General features: G+C 32.4%; 1 protein-coding gene across 1 annotated transcript in view; it reads right to left on the reverse strand.

Annotated features, from left to right (window-relative positions):
- Positions 1–17,270, reverse strand: part of USP34 (ubiquitin specific peptidase 34) — a 233,373-nt gene that overhangs the window by 50,322 nt on the left and 165,781 nt on the right. Inside the window, exons 44-57 of the mRNA XM_090281354.1 lie at positions 16,130–16,195; positions 14,707–14,853; positions 14,552–14,608; positions 14,386–14,463; positions 13,936–14,030; positions 11,012–11,184; positions 7,853–8,006; positions 6,658–6,736; positions 5,409–5,462; positions 5,205–5,300; positions 983–1,047; positions 663–738; positions 529–576; positions 355–420 (exon numbers count right to left, since the gene is read on the reverse strand). Coding sequence (XP_090137480.1) covers positions 355–420; positions 529–576; positions 663–738; positions 983–1,047; positions 5,205–5,300; positions 5,409–5,462; positions 6,658–6,736; positions 7,853–8,006; positions 11,012–11,184; positions 13,936–14,030; positions 14,386–14,463; positions 14,552–14,608; positions 14,707–14,853; positions 16,130–16,195 — 1,254 coding nt within the window. The remainder of the gene's footprint in view (positions 1–354; positions 421–528; positions 577–662; positions 739–982; positions 1,048–5,204; positions 5,301–5,408; positions 5,463–6,657; positions 6,737–7,852; positions 8,007–11,011; positions 11,185–13,935; positions 14,031–14,385; positions 14,464–14,551; positions 14,609–14,706; positions 14,854–16,129; positions 16,196–17,270) is intronic.

Genomic DNA, 17,270 nt, shown 5'->3' on the forward strand with positions numbered 1-17,270 from the left:
ACTGATCTACTGGGATATATGTATTTGTTCTCAGAGGGGGAGTGGAGATAAACATTTTAAGTATTTTCTGATAACATGCAAGTGTAGTTAAGAAATATCTAGTAGTCTTTTGAATTTTCTATACTTTTTCCTTCTAATACATGGTGAGGGGAACTAAAGGAGTCTTTAATGACTTAAAAATCAATTATTTAACCAGTATAATAGATTTCATACTTAAATTATAACTTCCTCTCAGCTATCAAGTGATAGTAGAAACAACTCAAACAGGGCTCCCTATGATTTGGTAGATAAAACAACTTTGCTGTAGTATCTAAGTTAAGAGAACATAACAAAAAAGTGAATTATTCAACTCACCTCACAAGCTGCTTGACTATTATTAAACTGTTTGGTCAACAATTCAATCCACTGAAGCATTGTAGGCTAAAAGAAAAGGAAAGAAAAAAAGTCAAGTTATAAGGATTTCTCAGCTAAAAATAATAAAAGCCGAAAGATATCAAATCACAAAAATGCACAAAATAAAACACATACCTTTTCTTTTGAATGAATAAATGTCTCTAAGACAAAAGAAGTACTTAACTATAAAAAAAAAAGATAAAATTAAGCAAAAAATAATTATTTTACAGTAGTCAATTTTGAAAAAATTATAAAGGCTTATATATTACCTTTGCAGTCATTAGGGATACAGCTTTAGGATCTGGTAATGTACTGGGAATACAACTACACAACTGCCACATAAACCTAGAATTTAAAAATATTAAGTTGAAATTCTTACAGAGAATAAATGGGTAATCAAAAAAGGGTAAATGGGGGACAAATAGTGACAGAAGATTTGACTTTGAGTGGTGAACACATAGTACAATATATACAGATGATGTATTACAGAAATGTACACCTGAATCCTATATAATTTTATTAACCAATGTCACCCTAATAAATTCAATAAAATTTTAAAAAAATCTATTACTAAATTAACCATACTTACCCAAAATATGTATGTTCAAAAATATTTTTGTCTTGAAGAAACTGCATGTTATCATGCCAAATCCACTGAAAAAAAAAGAAGTTAACATCAGATACCAGAAACCATTTGTTTCATTATTTTATCAATATTTTAGAAATAAAACCCCAAAAATACATGAACTTAAAATTCATGTTTTTTCCCAGATATATGCAACAGGAAGTACTATATGTTACTAATCCTACTCTAATTGATCATTATATATCTGTCTACCTCAAGTGATTACTGTTTATAACGAGCTCTGAAATCCCATCTGTTTGAAGAAAAAAATATATAAATGAATATAACTATGTCATATTACATTTGGTAAGAACAGGTTATAAGAAAAAGTATGTTAAAACCTGACAAAATAAAAACCTTTAATTCAGGTTGGCAGACCTATATGTGCGGTGATTTCCCTGTTTCCTCTGTAAAAATCATGAAAAATAATTATTTCTGACATTAGCCATGTAGAATTGCTTTGCTGCTTTAGTTTGTACATTCTTTCATCTCTTTGAGTATTTTAAACATGCTCTAGTCACTGTCAGGCAGTTCCATAACATTATTTTTATCTGGAACAAATTTATTTCCTGATTATTGGTATTACTGGCTGTCTTTATCCCCCCAAAGATTTTCAACTACCTCTACTTACCCTGCCCCCAGCCCCCTACTAGTCCAGAACCAGGTTTTATAATCACATCTATTAGGACTCCTGCTCTACATTATATTTAGAATACCGAAGACCTAGTCATTGAATGGCCTTACTTCAGAGTTCCTGGTCCTCAAGCATCTCTACGCATACAACTTTCTATAAAGCTGTAGCCACACAGAGAGTATGACAGAATTCACCTATCCCAATTTAGCCACTTTTCATAGCAATCGAGCCTTATGCTAAATTTCTAGCTTTTAGTTAGGAATTGTCCCCTTTATGCTGTCCCCTTTCGCCGCCATTATCTGCTTTGGGCCTAAAGCCTGTTAAGTCCTGTTAGGTAGGATAGACAGACAGCAAACCAAAGCAGGAAGGAGGAGGCAGACATGTCTCATCCACTAACTAAGCAGTCCTAAGCCTGGTCCAACAGTATTGCCAGGTGTTCCAACATCACAGGAAACACCATGCTAACAAGGGAAGAGGGCAATCCTTGAAATTCTATGAATCATTTCCACTACCTGGGAAAGAAAGCCTTTGAAACTGTGCTTTCATCCCAAGGCCTGAAAGTCAGGAAAAGATCCTTAGTGCCCAAAGGAAGAAGCCCATAAAACAACATTGGTTAATTGCCTACCTCTGGTCACTATCTGTTTTACAGAGTCCCTAATGCTTACAGAAAGAGCCCATAAATAACTTTGGGTAACTGCCCCAACTTTAATTAACTGCCTCCTGTAACATATCTATTTTACAACAAGGTGAACAAATGGAGTCTGGAGCAAGATAAGGATCCGGGCTAACAGACCCCCACACATAACTAAGTTTGGGTAGTCATGCCCTCCTGGGAAAGCTGGCACCACCTTTCCCATCAATCAATATGTAACTTCCTTCAACCCATCCTGCCAACTATGTAAGTCCTCAGAACACATGACTCACTCTCTCTGGCCACCCAGCCTTTGGCCGCCCTTGCCCTGAACCTAGGCCTTCCCACTTTAGCTACGCCTGTTCTCTTCCATGAAAACAGATCACCAATAAACCCTGCTAGTACACTAACAGATTTGCTGATCTGTAATCCTTTATTGTGTCAGCAAGAAGAACCAAGTTTCTAGAGTTTCTCCCATAACAGTCCCATGATTTCCACCAGACTTATTGCATTTAATTCTGTTCTACAGAAATATTCATCTTGTTTTTTGATTGTTCTTTTTGCCTTGTACAATACAATATCTACTGAGCCAACTGGGCGTATCTTAGTGTGAAACTATTGCACAACATTGATGAGAAAGAACTTTCCTAAGTGTTTTCTATATACCCATCCAACTTCATCTTGGATCACTATTCCTTGCACTTATTCATCATTACAGCCACAGAGGTCACCTTTCAGCACCTAAAATATGCCAATAATCTCTAGCCTTCCTCAGGAAACCGTAGAGAATATTCTCTTTACCTGAAGTACTCTTCACATGATTAACTCCTCACTAACTTTCAAGTCAAAGTTGAAGGTCACATTTCCTGATCACCTTCTCCAGCAATCCCAATTCAACTATCCCTTCTGTGCACTCTACTTGTTTTATCCGTAACTGTCACTACAATTTATAATGTCTTTTTACTTAATATATCTTATGGTTCTAAAATTTCCTATTTACCTTCTGGGAAAGTCTCCTAGTAGTTATATTTTAACTGAACAAATCTAAAGGTCCAGATTCCAGTTTATATCTAAAATCTATATTAATGTTAAGTAACATTATTATACTTTTACTTAAATTTTTAATAAAATGTACATGCAGGCAAACACTTTAAATTAGTAAGTTGAAACAATGGTAGAAAAAAATGGTTGGTTTAGTCTGCAATTAAGAACATTCTAACACAGTTCAGTTTGTTTTTCTTGTCATTACTATATTACTACAATATGCAAAGGTCTGGGATTCATTTTTGCCACAACATAAACCAGTGCCTTTCAATCAAAGAATGATTCAGAGAGCTATGGGTGTTCCTATGACATTTTCAGGGTATCTATAAGGTCATAACAATTTTTTTACTCTCATTCTCTCTTAAGCATACAATAAAGTTTTCCAGAGGTTAAATGATGAGATCACAATAAACCAAATATAGAACCGCTTATGGGACACAAGCTGTCTTATATTAAATCAGATATTAAAGAGATCTGCAAAGCTGTAAATCAGGGACACTTTTCTTATTGAATGGTATTGTTGTAAAAAATATTTTTTCACAAAAATTAGCTTGCCCTTAATTCCATCAACCACTTTACCTTTCTTAGTTTTTCTTCAATGTTGCTAATAATTTTTCTACTTACTTTACTCTCATTAACTTCATATTAGTATGTCATGTGTTTTTGTTAATTTAAACAAATACAAATTTTTTAAATTTGTTTTAATTTCTAATATGTAAATATTTATATGACCACATTAAAACTAGTATTTTAAAAAACTCTAAAGTTCTCAACAATTTTTAAGAATATAAAGGCATTTCAGGACCATTGATATAAATGAACAATATATATATCACTAAGGTTTTATTTAAAATTTCATTTTCATTTCACAAGTGGGATGGCTGTCATTAAATAATATTGAGTAAAAAAAAAAAAAAAATAGTATTGAGTCCTCATCTAGAACAAGGTCTAAATTTGTCTGAATACCTTAGGAGCATAAAGTCTTGCACATCATGGTGATTCTAATCTATTTAATTTTAATTAGATGGTCGTTGAAATTATTGTACAAGTAGGTGAATTTAATAACTTAAAATCTAGTGAAGCGTCTAATTTTTCTGGTAAATCCAATTTAAGGCCTTAAAGAATACAATATTCTTAGCTTTTTATCAGTAGCATTATGGGCAGGCAAGGTATCAGTTTATATAGTACATACTTGTTTGGGGAAACAAAGTCCACTCAGTTTTAAGGCTTGACCACACAGTGCAAATATCAACCAATCAATTATTTAGTAAAAACTAAGTTGTCTAGATAGAAGAGTATTTTTTCAGATATAACTCTGGGATTTACTTTTTGTACTTTTGGCTGAGTTTATAATACACAATAAACATTGAGTAATGACTACTTTATATAAATCTTAAAACATTAAAGTATTATTACCACTTACTACATTATGAAACAAAGTCTCATTACTACAAATCAGACAAACATTTTAATGTTAAAAATACATTATTTCAAGTGCATTTCAAAAACACATACATTGTACACTTGTGTGTAACACAAAGAGTAAAAGAACACTTGCAATCTTATCGCAAATAAGAACCGGACTAATCATACAAGTTAATTGTGAGCTTGCTGTAATTCTATCAACCATTTTGTCTTTCTTATTTTTCTTCAATGTTACTAATAATTTTCCACTCCCTTTGATTTCATTCACTTTACACTCAGTAAAAATACTGTATGTTAGTATTAGCAAGAGTATTTGCATACAGTATAAAAGCCTAACCTGGATTACAGATCCTAATGTTGTCATAGCCTGTTCTTGCATAACAGTACTATTATTACTTGCAAAAACACTTAAACGTGCTTTCAAATTGAGCTAAAGTTAAATTAACTTATACCTCTAGTAATTCTGATGAAACATCAAATTTGTATTCTTTTCCATTTTCTTCCTCTGGTTCCATGCGTTTGTAAAACAGCATATATGCACTGTGTGTCTTTAAGAAGAAAAAAGTTTATTTTCACTTTGACAAAATATAACTATAAAAGTAGTTAACATGGAAAAAAGAAAACAATGTAAAATTATATATGAAAGAAATGATTACCTTTTCAAAAGAGAAATCCATAAATTTATCTGTAACCGAATCATAGGTCTTGGTCTGTTTTAAAAAATAAGTTTCCTTCTTTAGAAAATGGGTATACTCAGCTATATTTGCACACAAAATATTTCAAAAAAGGTTATTTAATACTATATAGTAATTTTGTCGATAGTTTTCATATAGCATTATATTCATAAAAATCCTTGATAGAAGTTCTTGGTAAAAGTGTACTTAAAAAATAAATAAATAAATAAAGATTTTATGGTACTTTACCATAAAATATATAAAGCAAAGAAAAAAAAATGGATTTGCAATTTAAAAGACTATCTTTTAAGAGAAGAGGTTTTTGCAAAGTGTACTTTTCCTTTTCTTTTTTTTAGACAATCTAAAGATGAAATCAGTTTAGTGATGGCTTCATTGGTAACTCATTACTTACTTCTTCTACCCATTTCTAAAGTGATAGCAATTTTCCTACTCCTTTTCTATTCAAAAGAGTACATAAGAAGACCAAAGAGCAATAAAAAAAAAAATGCCCTTCACTAAAATACAAAATATGAACAGTTATTTCACAATAAACATGGCTGTTAAAGTGAAAACTGGTCTACCAGGGCTTATCTGAGAAATGGAAAGACTATTACATACTTGACTAATAAGAATCAACAGGGTATTGAAAAGTTTTCAGGAAACTGGTATTAGGATAAAATGCCTATGAAGAGTGAAATTATTACAATGCTAAACTTACCTAATTGTCTTTTTTTATGTCTTACTTCTAATTATGTAACAGATAAACTATTCTTTTTCTATCCTGTTGCTTGTAATAACCAGGTTGCTGCTGCTTTACAAAAGACACTAAATGAACAATTCTTTTAAGTTAGCTCAATCCAACTTCCTTGTCAAAAAGTGTTCATATTAAGTCAATAAAGAGTAATTTCTTTTGGCTCTAATCCTAAAGCATTCAAGAAAACTTACTCAATTATAATGTCTCATGGCAATGTAATTCAATTCCTATACTATTATTTAATTTTCAATTTCAAGTCTTAAACTTCTTAATCAGTTCAAAGCAAAAATAGTAATTGTTAAAATATTTCCGTGTCTATTATATACTGCAAACATATTAAAGTTACAATAAATGCCAGCTGAATAAAATTTAATCATAGTGATTAAAAGAAAGTTAAGTGATTCTATTATTGAATTTTATGATACTGCAAAGGATTTGAAAAGTCATAAACTATTTTTAATTTCTGATAAAACTTACTGTCATCTCCCCACCAAAACATTCAGAGGCAAGTTGAGCAGAATCAAAAGGTTTTACCTCAGCATCATTAAAAAGATACCTAAAACAGAGCACACAGTGTTGATAAAGGATATGTAACTATATACACTAAATATCTCTGTATTATGCCTATTTTAAAAATACTTAATTACATACGAATATTATAATTATCAAACTATTATTAATATGAGATAAAAGTCTAACCAAGCTCTTGCTCTGACAACTCTAATTCACTAGAAATTGGGAATATAATTTTACAACATAGTCATATCATAACCACTCTAAAATTTGACGCATACATTTATAACCCAGAAATAACAAGAGTTCATAAAAACAATTAAAATTATGCATAAATAAAACATGTAAAGCTACTGAACAGAAGAACATTTAGAGAAGAAACAAGTTCCAAAGATAAAGATGACATTTAAAAATTTATGATCATGATTAAAAAAGATTAAAAATATATTTATGGAAACATATTCAAATGGACAAAAAAGTTAAAGAAATCATGGACATGATGGCTTAAAGAGTAAGAAATAGTTGAACAAAACTATGCTAACTGTAGATCAATGTACCAATGTAAATGTTCAAAGCAAGATCCTCAATTCTTAGGACACTGCCTAGCACAAATATAGCTCCCTGTACACAAGACTCTACCTAACAACATCTGAAGACCAAAAAAGTGTTATGGAACAACTGATTTAATGACTTCCAACCAATAACTTGATAAAAGATGATAAAAAGAATGTGTGTGTCAAATGGGAAAGGAAAGGTGACCAGAATGAAGCATGAAGGTTAACTTCCTACTAGAATATATAAGGACATTGTGGCCACCCCATAGAAGGCATTCAGTAAATAGCTCTTGAATGAGTGAACAGATAGGAAAGATTTGAGAGGTGCAGTATTTTCTATAAATATAAAGCTATGTGCAAAATTTTGTGTGTCATTTTTCTCAGGAAAGCATCAAATTTTTGAAAGAGTCTGGAGGATCCATAAGATTTAAGAATAATTGATTCACATTGTCTTTTGAAAGTCACATTCATTTAAAAATTCTGTCTAACCCCTTTCCTAAATTTATAGAAAGTTTTTAGAAAATTAAAATCAGAAAACTAAAAACTATCATAAGCTTATACTTTAAAAGATTTTTTAAAATCCCAATAAAATATTTAAAACTCACCATTTATTGTTTTTATAAGCATGTGGATTGACTATATCTCTGATGAAGCTGTAATAGTGCCCACCATCTGCTGTTCCTGTGTGAACAGTCACTCCTATCAAGTCATACTCATAGCTCTCTGTGTCTTTTGCACGATCACTGACTTCCTTAAAACCTGAAATGATTTACATAAAATGGCAATAATTTAGAACACTGCACACAGTGACATCTTAGAATCATGTTATATAACATACTTTCTGTACAGAAATAAGTACAAATACTTTACAAAACAACTGTATTTACTAGTGAATCACCATCCATAGCTAAAATTTTAAGAAACATTTATATGAATCATTGGGAAAACAACCATGTGTTAGTATGTAACTATGAACAACCTCAATATAATATATAAATACAAAATATGTTCTTTTTGTTTAATCTGGCTATTTCTTTTAAAATAGATAAACATGAATGAAGAACTTTGTGCTATCTTTATAAGGAACAAACACAAAATCTGAAAGGGTGTTAACACATTTATGTCTTTTTGTCTCTTTATTAAGGAAATTGGGAGTACTGTACTGGTAGCATGTTTCCAACTGTATTAGTTAATAGGAAGCATTCTGTATTAGAAGCTTTATATAGACAGAAACAAAAATTAAAAATGTATTTCCTACCCATAAAGACTGAAATTTCAAAGATATTAAATATACTAAGGAGCCCTGGTGGTGTGGCTCAGTGGATTAAGTGCCAGCCTGTGAACCAACAGGTTGCCATTTTGATTCCCAGTCAGGGCACATGCCTGGGTTGTCGGCCAGGTCCCCGGTTGGAGGCACCCAAGAGGCAACCACACATTGGTGTTTCTCTCCCTTTCTTTCTCCCTCCCTTCCCCTCTAAAAAAAAAAAAAAAAAAAAATATATATATATATATATATATATATATGGAAAAATTTCAGAATGGTATACATTTAAAGAAGATGTATGATTTATGATCTGTATTCCCAGCATCACGTAGAAAGGAAAACGTACAGTTGGCCCTCCATATCCATAGGTTTCACATTCATGGATTCAAAGGCAGATAGATAGAAAGCAGTATTTTAGATCCACAGTTAGGTCTCTGCAGTTGGGAATCTGCAGATGTCAAGGGCTAGATGTATGCATTGTTCTACACCATTTTATAAATGGGACTTGAGCATATGTGGATTTTGATATCTGCGGGGCTCCTGGAACCAATTCTCCGAGGTTACCTAGTGATGACTGTATAATCAGAAGCAAGTGAGAGCAGATTTGGCTGACTTGAGTGCATAGTCTAAACTGGAAAATGAAGTGACAATTAGGTGGAAAGGAAAAACTGAGTGTCAAAGCAGTGGCTGAGGAGTTGGATGTGCTAAGGTCTGACTTTAAACAGATCACCTATGGCCTAAAAAATTCCTTGAAGACAATGAAGCACCGTTCCTGTGCAGTCTTGCTATAATTTTATAAAATGGGTTGAAAAGAGTTCTAAAAAGCAGGAGGCATATATATATAATGTCCACTTCTTAACTTCACCCGTATTTTTAAACTTACCATCTCTACTGGCTCATTTTCTGCAACTTCTAAACATACTTAAATTCAGCTTTAAAAACCCCCTCCCATGTTCCTTCAGTCAATCTTCTCTTCTCTCTTCAAATAAAGAATGTTCTCTTGAAAGAATACCCTATACTGGTTGTTCACACCTCTTGCATCACTCATTTGGAGAGTAAAACTTTTACTGAATGCTCAGTAAGTCCAAACAAGAGGATAACAATGGAAACACTGTTCTTTTTCCAAAATCTTATAGTAGTTTCTTCAAACCTTTAAATTTTAAATCAGCAGAACTTTTTATACAAAGAACAACTGCCAGGACCTTCCCTAGGTAAAATGTAACTTCTCTGGCTAAAGAAGAATGGAAAATGCAAGCACTAGATTTGTTCTGCTTCCTTCTCTCATCCATTTCCATTCCTCACTCTGTGATCCTTGAGACACATACACAGATATTTGAAAAATCACTGGTCTTATGGAAGTAACAACAATTTGGAGGTAATTACTTATGAACCAAGGGCCATATATGACTCACTGCAATCTGCCTTCCTATTGCAACACCCAAATGAAATTGCTCTGGATAAAGATAACTCAAAATCTTCTACATGATAGATTATGTTCTTTCATGTTCTTACGGAAACTGTTCCTTTTCTTTGGCAATCATTCTGACATTTCCTCTTTCTTGAGATCTTGAAATACTGACCTCCTTACTCACCTGGCTGATCGAACCAGAAACCCGAGTCATTGTTGACTTTTCCTTCTCACTCTAGTAGCAGACTGACTAAAATATAAGCTTTAAGGAGGCAAATACCTTGGTTCTTTGTCACTATATTCCCATTACTAAAAGAATAGCAAATCACATAGTACGTAGATGTTCAATAACTATGTTGGATTCATTTATTCATTCAATCATCAAGTCCTGTTAACTGTAGCTCCGTACACTTCTCCAATCTTACCGGTATGCTTTCTGATCTAAGTTATCATCTCTGTAGTTTACCAGAATGGCCTCCCCACATCCCTTTCATCATCCTCGAATCCATTTCGACTGCTGTAGTAAGATTAACCTTTTCCAGATTCCACCTGGTTCCCATTTCAGTTCCCTGCTTAATAATCTTCCAGTGGTTTCACACTGAGTAAAAATCAAAATTATTAACATGACCTACAAAAAAATTATTAGGCCACTACCTTTTGCCCATTTCATGAAACCCGTCCCCCACCCACCAAAGAGCTTATTCATTCCTTTCAATTTAGCTCTTACTCAAGCTCTGCTTAAATGCCACCTTCTCATAAAAGCCCTCCCTGATTCCCCTAGATCTGTAATACTGTCACTCCTCTATTTGACAAGACACCATATTTGTAATTTTTTATTCACTATAAAACTAGACTTAAGTTCTACAAGGGCAGGAACCACTACATTGTCTTCAATGCCTTGAAGAATGCCTAGAACACAGTCCTAGTAGATAATTAAGAATTTACTTGGTAACTGACTGAATGTGCCATATTGTCTTTAAAAACATTCTTCTAAGAGTCAATTTAATTTTGTTAGGTGGGTATTGATTACAACTTTATAATTATGACTGTCTAGTTATAAAGACTTATAAGAGAAAAGAGATGGAAAATTACCTTCTTTCCTGTCACTCTTTCCCATAAGAAAATCTTCTGTGTAGGGTGTCATATCCAAACGTAATGGGAAGGAAAAGTGTGTGTTCACTTTCTCTTTCATCATTGTGACCATATTAAATGTATACCGCATAGTATTAAAACTCAGAATGCGAGGCAATTTCTTAAAACATGCCCTGAAAGACAAATAAATAATAAATAAAACTTTTGTTAAAAATTATCTTTCAAAAGTACTTTAATCATGTAGGAGGGGAACACACATATGCCACCTCTTAAATTTTTTGTTCTGAAAAAGCTTTCCTGTATCTAGAGAAATCACAGCAGACTGTAGTAAAGGCCACGATGAAGCTATGTTAAACAGGCTATGAAAGCACAGAAGAGAGCCAACCTACTTCAAAGGCAATGAAGTCTTTGGTTCGGTGTTCTTCTCCACCTTAAACAGTAAAGGCTGAAATATTTATACTGCAAAGTCTCTCTGTACCATTTACTAGATATGTGACCCTAAAAAAGGTACTTAACCTCTCTAGGTTTAATTCCTGATTTGTAAATGGAGAATAGTGTCTACTCCTTACAACTTTCATAGAACACTGCCTGGCAAATATAATTCAATGCGTTGCTGGTATTATAATAATCGCAGTAGCAGCAAGTCAAATGGTTACCTAAATCTAAATCTTACGGCTGACATATTGCTAGTTCAAGTTAAAAAACAAAACAAAACCAATTTCAGTTTAAACAAAATATATATAAAAACTTGGATTCATGAAAACTATGAATTCCAGGGAATAATACTTCACTGTACACAAAGGATTCAAAAGAGGATTTGTTTAAACCAAGGTTAGTCTTTTTGTTTGTTTGTTTTTTAAGGAATTTAGGAAGATAAAGAAGGTAGGGGATGGATGTCATAAGCAAAGGGAATAAGAAGTCTAAAAAATTCATCTTATTGATTATTTGGGACTAGTAAATATTAAGGTTACTGGAAGTATAAAGGAGTCAAATGGTGAAGGGTCATGTATGAACTTTATCCTGAAAGCTAAGAGTCACTGAAGGACTTGTGGTTGGCAGTGGAACCATGAGTTGAGTCAGAGGATAAAATAATCATCAGAAAAGATGAGAATTTACGTTATAGACCTTTAAAATCTGTGAGGCACACAAGCTGGAAGAGCACAGCACTGCATTCTGAATTAGGTAAGGTAATTTGGGAATCATTAACATTGTCCGCAGAAATTAACATTTTGGTGGTAGATAAAATTATTCTGGAAAGAATGGATTAAACTGAGAAACCCAGAGGTTTAAAGATAAGAGCAGAATATGTACCCCAGCCCATTTCTGTTGAGCATTTACTATGTTATTACAGACATCTGAAAGTATGGCAAGAGTACAAAAGACTGAATAACACTTTTGCCTGGGTAAGATAAGACAGTATTTCAAACAAACAAAACGCAGCGTAATCATATCAGCCAAAAAAAAAAAGGTTTCAAGAAGCAGATTATCAACAATGATAATTTACTCAAAAAGTTTATTTATTCCAACTAAAAAGATTCTCCAAAGAACATGACTCACTGTTTCATTTATCTTTTATTAACTCATTATATTCCTTCACAGTAAAACACTTTCAACTGACTGACACTATTCTGTGAGTCCTTAACTCTTACCCCTAATCCAATTATTGTCAGATGACTTTCTCTGCTTCCTGTAACTGCCTGCACAGCTATACTTTCATTTGACTATGTCCACCTACAACTTTTCTCTTTTGCAACCAACTTGACATCTGGAGACTGAGAAAAAGAATACTGTTCCTTTCAATGGCATATTTACCTGGAAAAATCTATTAAGCAATTTGAAGCAATGGCTTTTTATTCTCTGCCTCCAAACATGTTCAGATTTATTTTATCTAAAAACTCCTGTTTGATCCCAAAGCTCATTCTACATTTCATCTTCCTTGCTGTTCTTTACTGTCAAACTTCTGAAGTGAATAATCTACACTTGATACCATGTACCCTGATAATCCTGTTTTTATTGCTACGACCTGACAAAACACACTCACTACTTTTTTTAAACAAAACTCAATGCTTTTTACTCAGCTGTCATTTTCCCCCCATCTCTGTAAGCTGTATCAATTGCATATATTCTTCTTAAGATTCTCTTCCCCATTTTCTGGCTTAAAACCCTATCTCAATTTTCTTTCTTTCCTGGCTTTGATTCTGTCACTTTTTCCTCTGCACTTTTAGGCTGGGTTAAGTCTCAGTCCTTTGCAATAGTTATCTTCTTTCCCAGGCAGATGTTCTAGGGCCCTCCATCAATTATGCAGATAACCCTCAAATCCAGATAGTAATCATCTGATGTTACTATATATTACTAATCTCATTTTCTATTACTGGTCAGTGAAAATCCTCTACCTGAATGATGCAGGCTGGCCTAATCCTGGACTTCTTGCATATTTAAGGTTATTTCTATTTCTCTACTTTTGTTCCTAGCAAATAACTGCCTAAGATGCTCTTTCAATCTAATTTCTATTTGTCATTCAATAGTCACCTGTAGAATTGAAACATCTTTAACCAAATACTCTTTCTATATTGACCATCTTATGGCTGGGCTCTTAAAAAAATCTCTCACTTTAGAGATTCAGAGGAGGATGTCTTCAGTTCATGAGTAGACTCTATCACACTCCACTAAATGCAGAGCAGGAAACTAAACAATCAGACAGACCTTAGTAAATATTTAATTGAAAGGGAGAAAAAAATGTGAAATATTGAAGGGTGCTTTAAAGAATACTTCGGTACTGAATGAAAAGCTAACATATATATAAGAATGAGCTCCAAGCAGATGCCCTTAATTAACCTCAGAGAATTTTAATTTATATACTAAGTTTGTGTTTTACTTTAATTTGATGATTTAGAAAAATGAGAAACATTATTTTTAAAAAATACCTTTTTTCAGCTCGTACTTTCTTCCCACAATGAGAACAAGTATACATGTTGTCACCTTCTAAAGTATCTTTAATAGTAACTTCATCAAGAGATTCCTGTGTATAAAACCACAATTAAAAGTTTCACATTATTGTTTACAGCATGCAAAAATACAAAAAATAGTAATTATAACATGGACAGAATACAGAGGAAAATAAATTTCTAAAAAGTAAGAACTTAATTTCAGTAAAATATTGTTTTCCCCTCATGACAAAATGCTGTAGGAACCTCACTAAATTTTTCAAATGTGAAGTATTTAAATTTTGATTGGGAAAAAAATCAGCTCTGTGGCCTATCTTTAGTTCTTATCTGAGTAGCACAGTATGAAGAAAATAGATGAAAATATGAAAGTTAACTTCAAGATGAGAAGTTAATAGCAGTAAAAATTCTAAAAATATGTACATTACTTACATAAATGTTCTTCATATCAGCCACTTGGCACCTCACAGTATAAAACTCTTCAGCAGTCTGACTAACATGTTCACAATCCTGGTCAATCAAAAATTAGTAATTTATTGTAATAAGCTAAAATACACATTAAAATTTCTAAAAAGCAAAGAACAAGTAGAATACTTACCAAGGACACAACATTGTTTGTAATTACACCTCCAAACAAACTTTTGACAGTATTTTTCTTTACAAAACAGAAACAAAAACAAAAACAAAAGTCAGTAATTAAAGTTGAGCAAATCCCTACAAATTTCAAAGAAACTTCAGTATTGTGATACTAACTAGTTCTGGAGACATTTCTTCAATTTTGGTAATAAGGTCAGTAAAAAATTCCGTCATATCTTTTTGCTCGCCAGTATTCAGAGGTTGCTTATCCATGGTATATGTTTTACAGAAGGGTCTAGGATTATATGCTTTGCATTCACTTTCCTGTCATGGAAAGGCAGGGGTAGGGAAAAGGATTATAAAATAATCAAATGAATCAAAGTCTCAAATAAAAGTAAGAAAATTATCACAAGGTTCATGAATAAAATATCAATGCAACACCAAAACAGGTAGTAAATCCATAAAGGTTTAAAATACTGTCTTTTTTTCATTTTTGTTTTTTTATTTTTCATGGCATTTTCATTTTAGAGTCTTGGTGCCAGAAGATGCTTATATTATCATAAGTTAAAATTTTTTTTAATCTAGGAATTTCTAGAAAGTATTCTGAGACTCAAAGGATGCAAATTTGTATTGTGAAGCATAAAGTACAAAATCTTTGCAGGGTCAAAAAGTTTTACTTCAGACTGAACTTTTGTTTATTAATTTAAAAGTTTTCTCTATTGACAGTTCAGATGGTATATTCCAACTCTGTTGAACAGAAATTAAAAGTGGAATCAAGGAATGACTAGTAAATCTTTTAATTTTGTTAAAAATCTCATTTACTAAGATTAAGTATCAGAAGCTGAAAATACAGAAATAAATGATGTAATCTCTGTCCCCATGATTCTAACAGGCAAGACAAGTGACTTTTAATACAAATGGTAGGTATGACTGAGTTATGGTGATTTGGAGATACTTGATGGAATCTTTTGCCTCTTAGATGAGATGATAACCATGTTGATTCTTGAAGGATGACAAAAGGAAGAAAATGAAGAATGCTATTGGAAGTGTGCTAAACGCAGCAGGAGTAGCATAAACAATTACACAAATGATAAAACAACAGGGTAATAGACTTCAAAAAGTTTATATAGTTACTATAGAGTGAGGATGAATATGGGGAGTAATTACAAAGTTAAAGGAAGCAAAATCACACAGGGTATGTGCCAATGCTAATGAACCTAGATACTATTCTGTTCATAAAAGAACCACTGAAGAGTTTTAAACAGGGGAGTAATATTGTAAGATTTGCTATTCTTTTAAAGATTTATTACTTTTAGTTTTGGAAGTAAGAATTAAGGAAAAAGAGAAATCAGTCAGAAAATTCTAAGCCTAAGGGGGGTTAGGGGGTGACCCTGTGACAGGAGAAGAAATTCTTTGAAGGATAACAACAGGATATTAATAACTGAGATATGGCTATTAAGAATATCAGTAAGTGACAAATTCAATTTGAAAAATAAGAGTACATAGAACAAAGTCAATACAAATGAACTCTATTCAATGTTTCCAGCTTTGTTCTGGGGGTATATCGAATTAGTTTTTGATACACAATTCTCAAACATACCATTAAATATGTAAACATTTTTTGAAGTTCCAGAAGAGTAGTCTTGTGCTTCATATCTTCTGAATACTGAAAATCAAAAGAAAGCTTTCCATTACAAAAATGTACTACAATGTGTTTAACATTATCTACCTTTATTCTTTTAGCTGTGTGTAGAAAAAACAAATACACACTCTATTCTTTCTTTAGTAATTGTAACATTTACAAATTGGAGTATTTTGTTCATTAGATAAACAGCCACCAATATTATTTAAGAAAACTAAAAAATACATCTTAAAAAAAGTCATTTTCCAAATTAACGTGCGTTTGGTGCAATGCTAATTTATATTGTGGTGATTTTCTAACAACAGAAAACATCTTACTTAAGTGTGCAGCTAAGATGTTTTCCACACATTAAAAACACAATAATAAATCACGTCTCACCCTCACCTAGTCAGTCATATCTTTTTTGTTTTCCTAGAACAGACCCTTAACATTACAGAGGAATACTGGCCAAGATCTTTAATTATTCTCTTAATATTCAAATATCATTAACTGAGATCCAGGAATCTGGCCAGACACATTGACTACAGATTTAATCCTGAACACCAGCCTTAAAGGGGAGTCCCACATTCCTTCCAAGCACTAATTAGATATACTTTATCTCATTAAAATAGTAAAGTAAACCTATGAAATATTATCCTCATTACAAATTACTTCCTATCATAATTCTGAAGGTATGATAGTTTTATGAAATAATAAGTCTCCCATATGCCAAAAGCATACACTAGTTATTTGTGTTAAGTGCAAGTAACATGGCTCTGTTATTTAGGAGCTTATATTCAACTGAGGATACAAGATAAGGAGACTGAAATTAAAATCTGTTCAACATATAGTTACTATAAATATCTGATATTAACTGCAATTAAGAATTGAATAAAAGGAATCAACAAAATTGTAAAAACAAATACAGTATGGTATATGGGAAGTTTAATATTCCATGAGATTATGAGAATAGTCATATAAAATGATCTTTTCTAAAATATACCAGATCCAATACATGCAAATTATTAATAATTCAGAATACAAAATGACCAGGAAAAAAAGACTGGGATTTATGTTTTCATTATTGGAGGATAAAGTATTAGTTGGCTACAGAACAGAA

Source organism: Furipterus horrens, unplaced genomic scaffold, assembly GCF_987537825.1.
Source record: "Furipterus horrens unplaced genomic scaffold, mFurHor1.1.pri manual_scaffold_6, whole genome shotgun sequence".
Classification (NCBI taxonomy): domain Eukaryota; kingdom Metazoa; phylum Chordata; class Mammalia; order Chiroptera; family Furipteridae; genus Furipterus; species Furipterus horrens.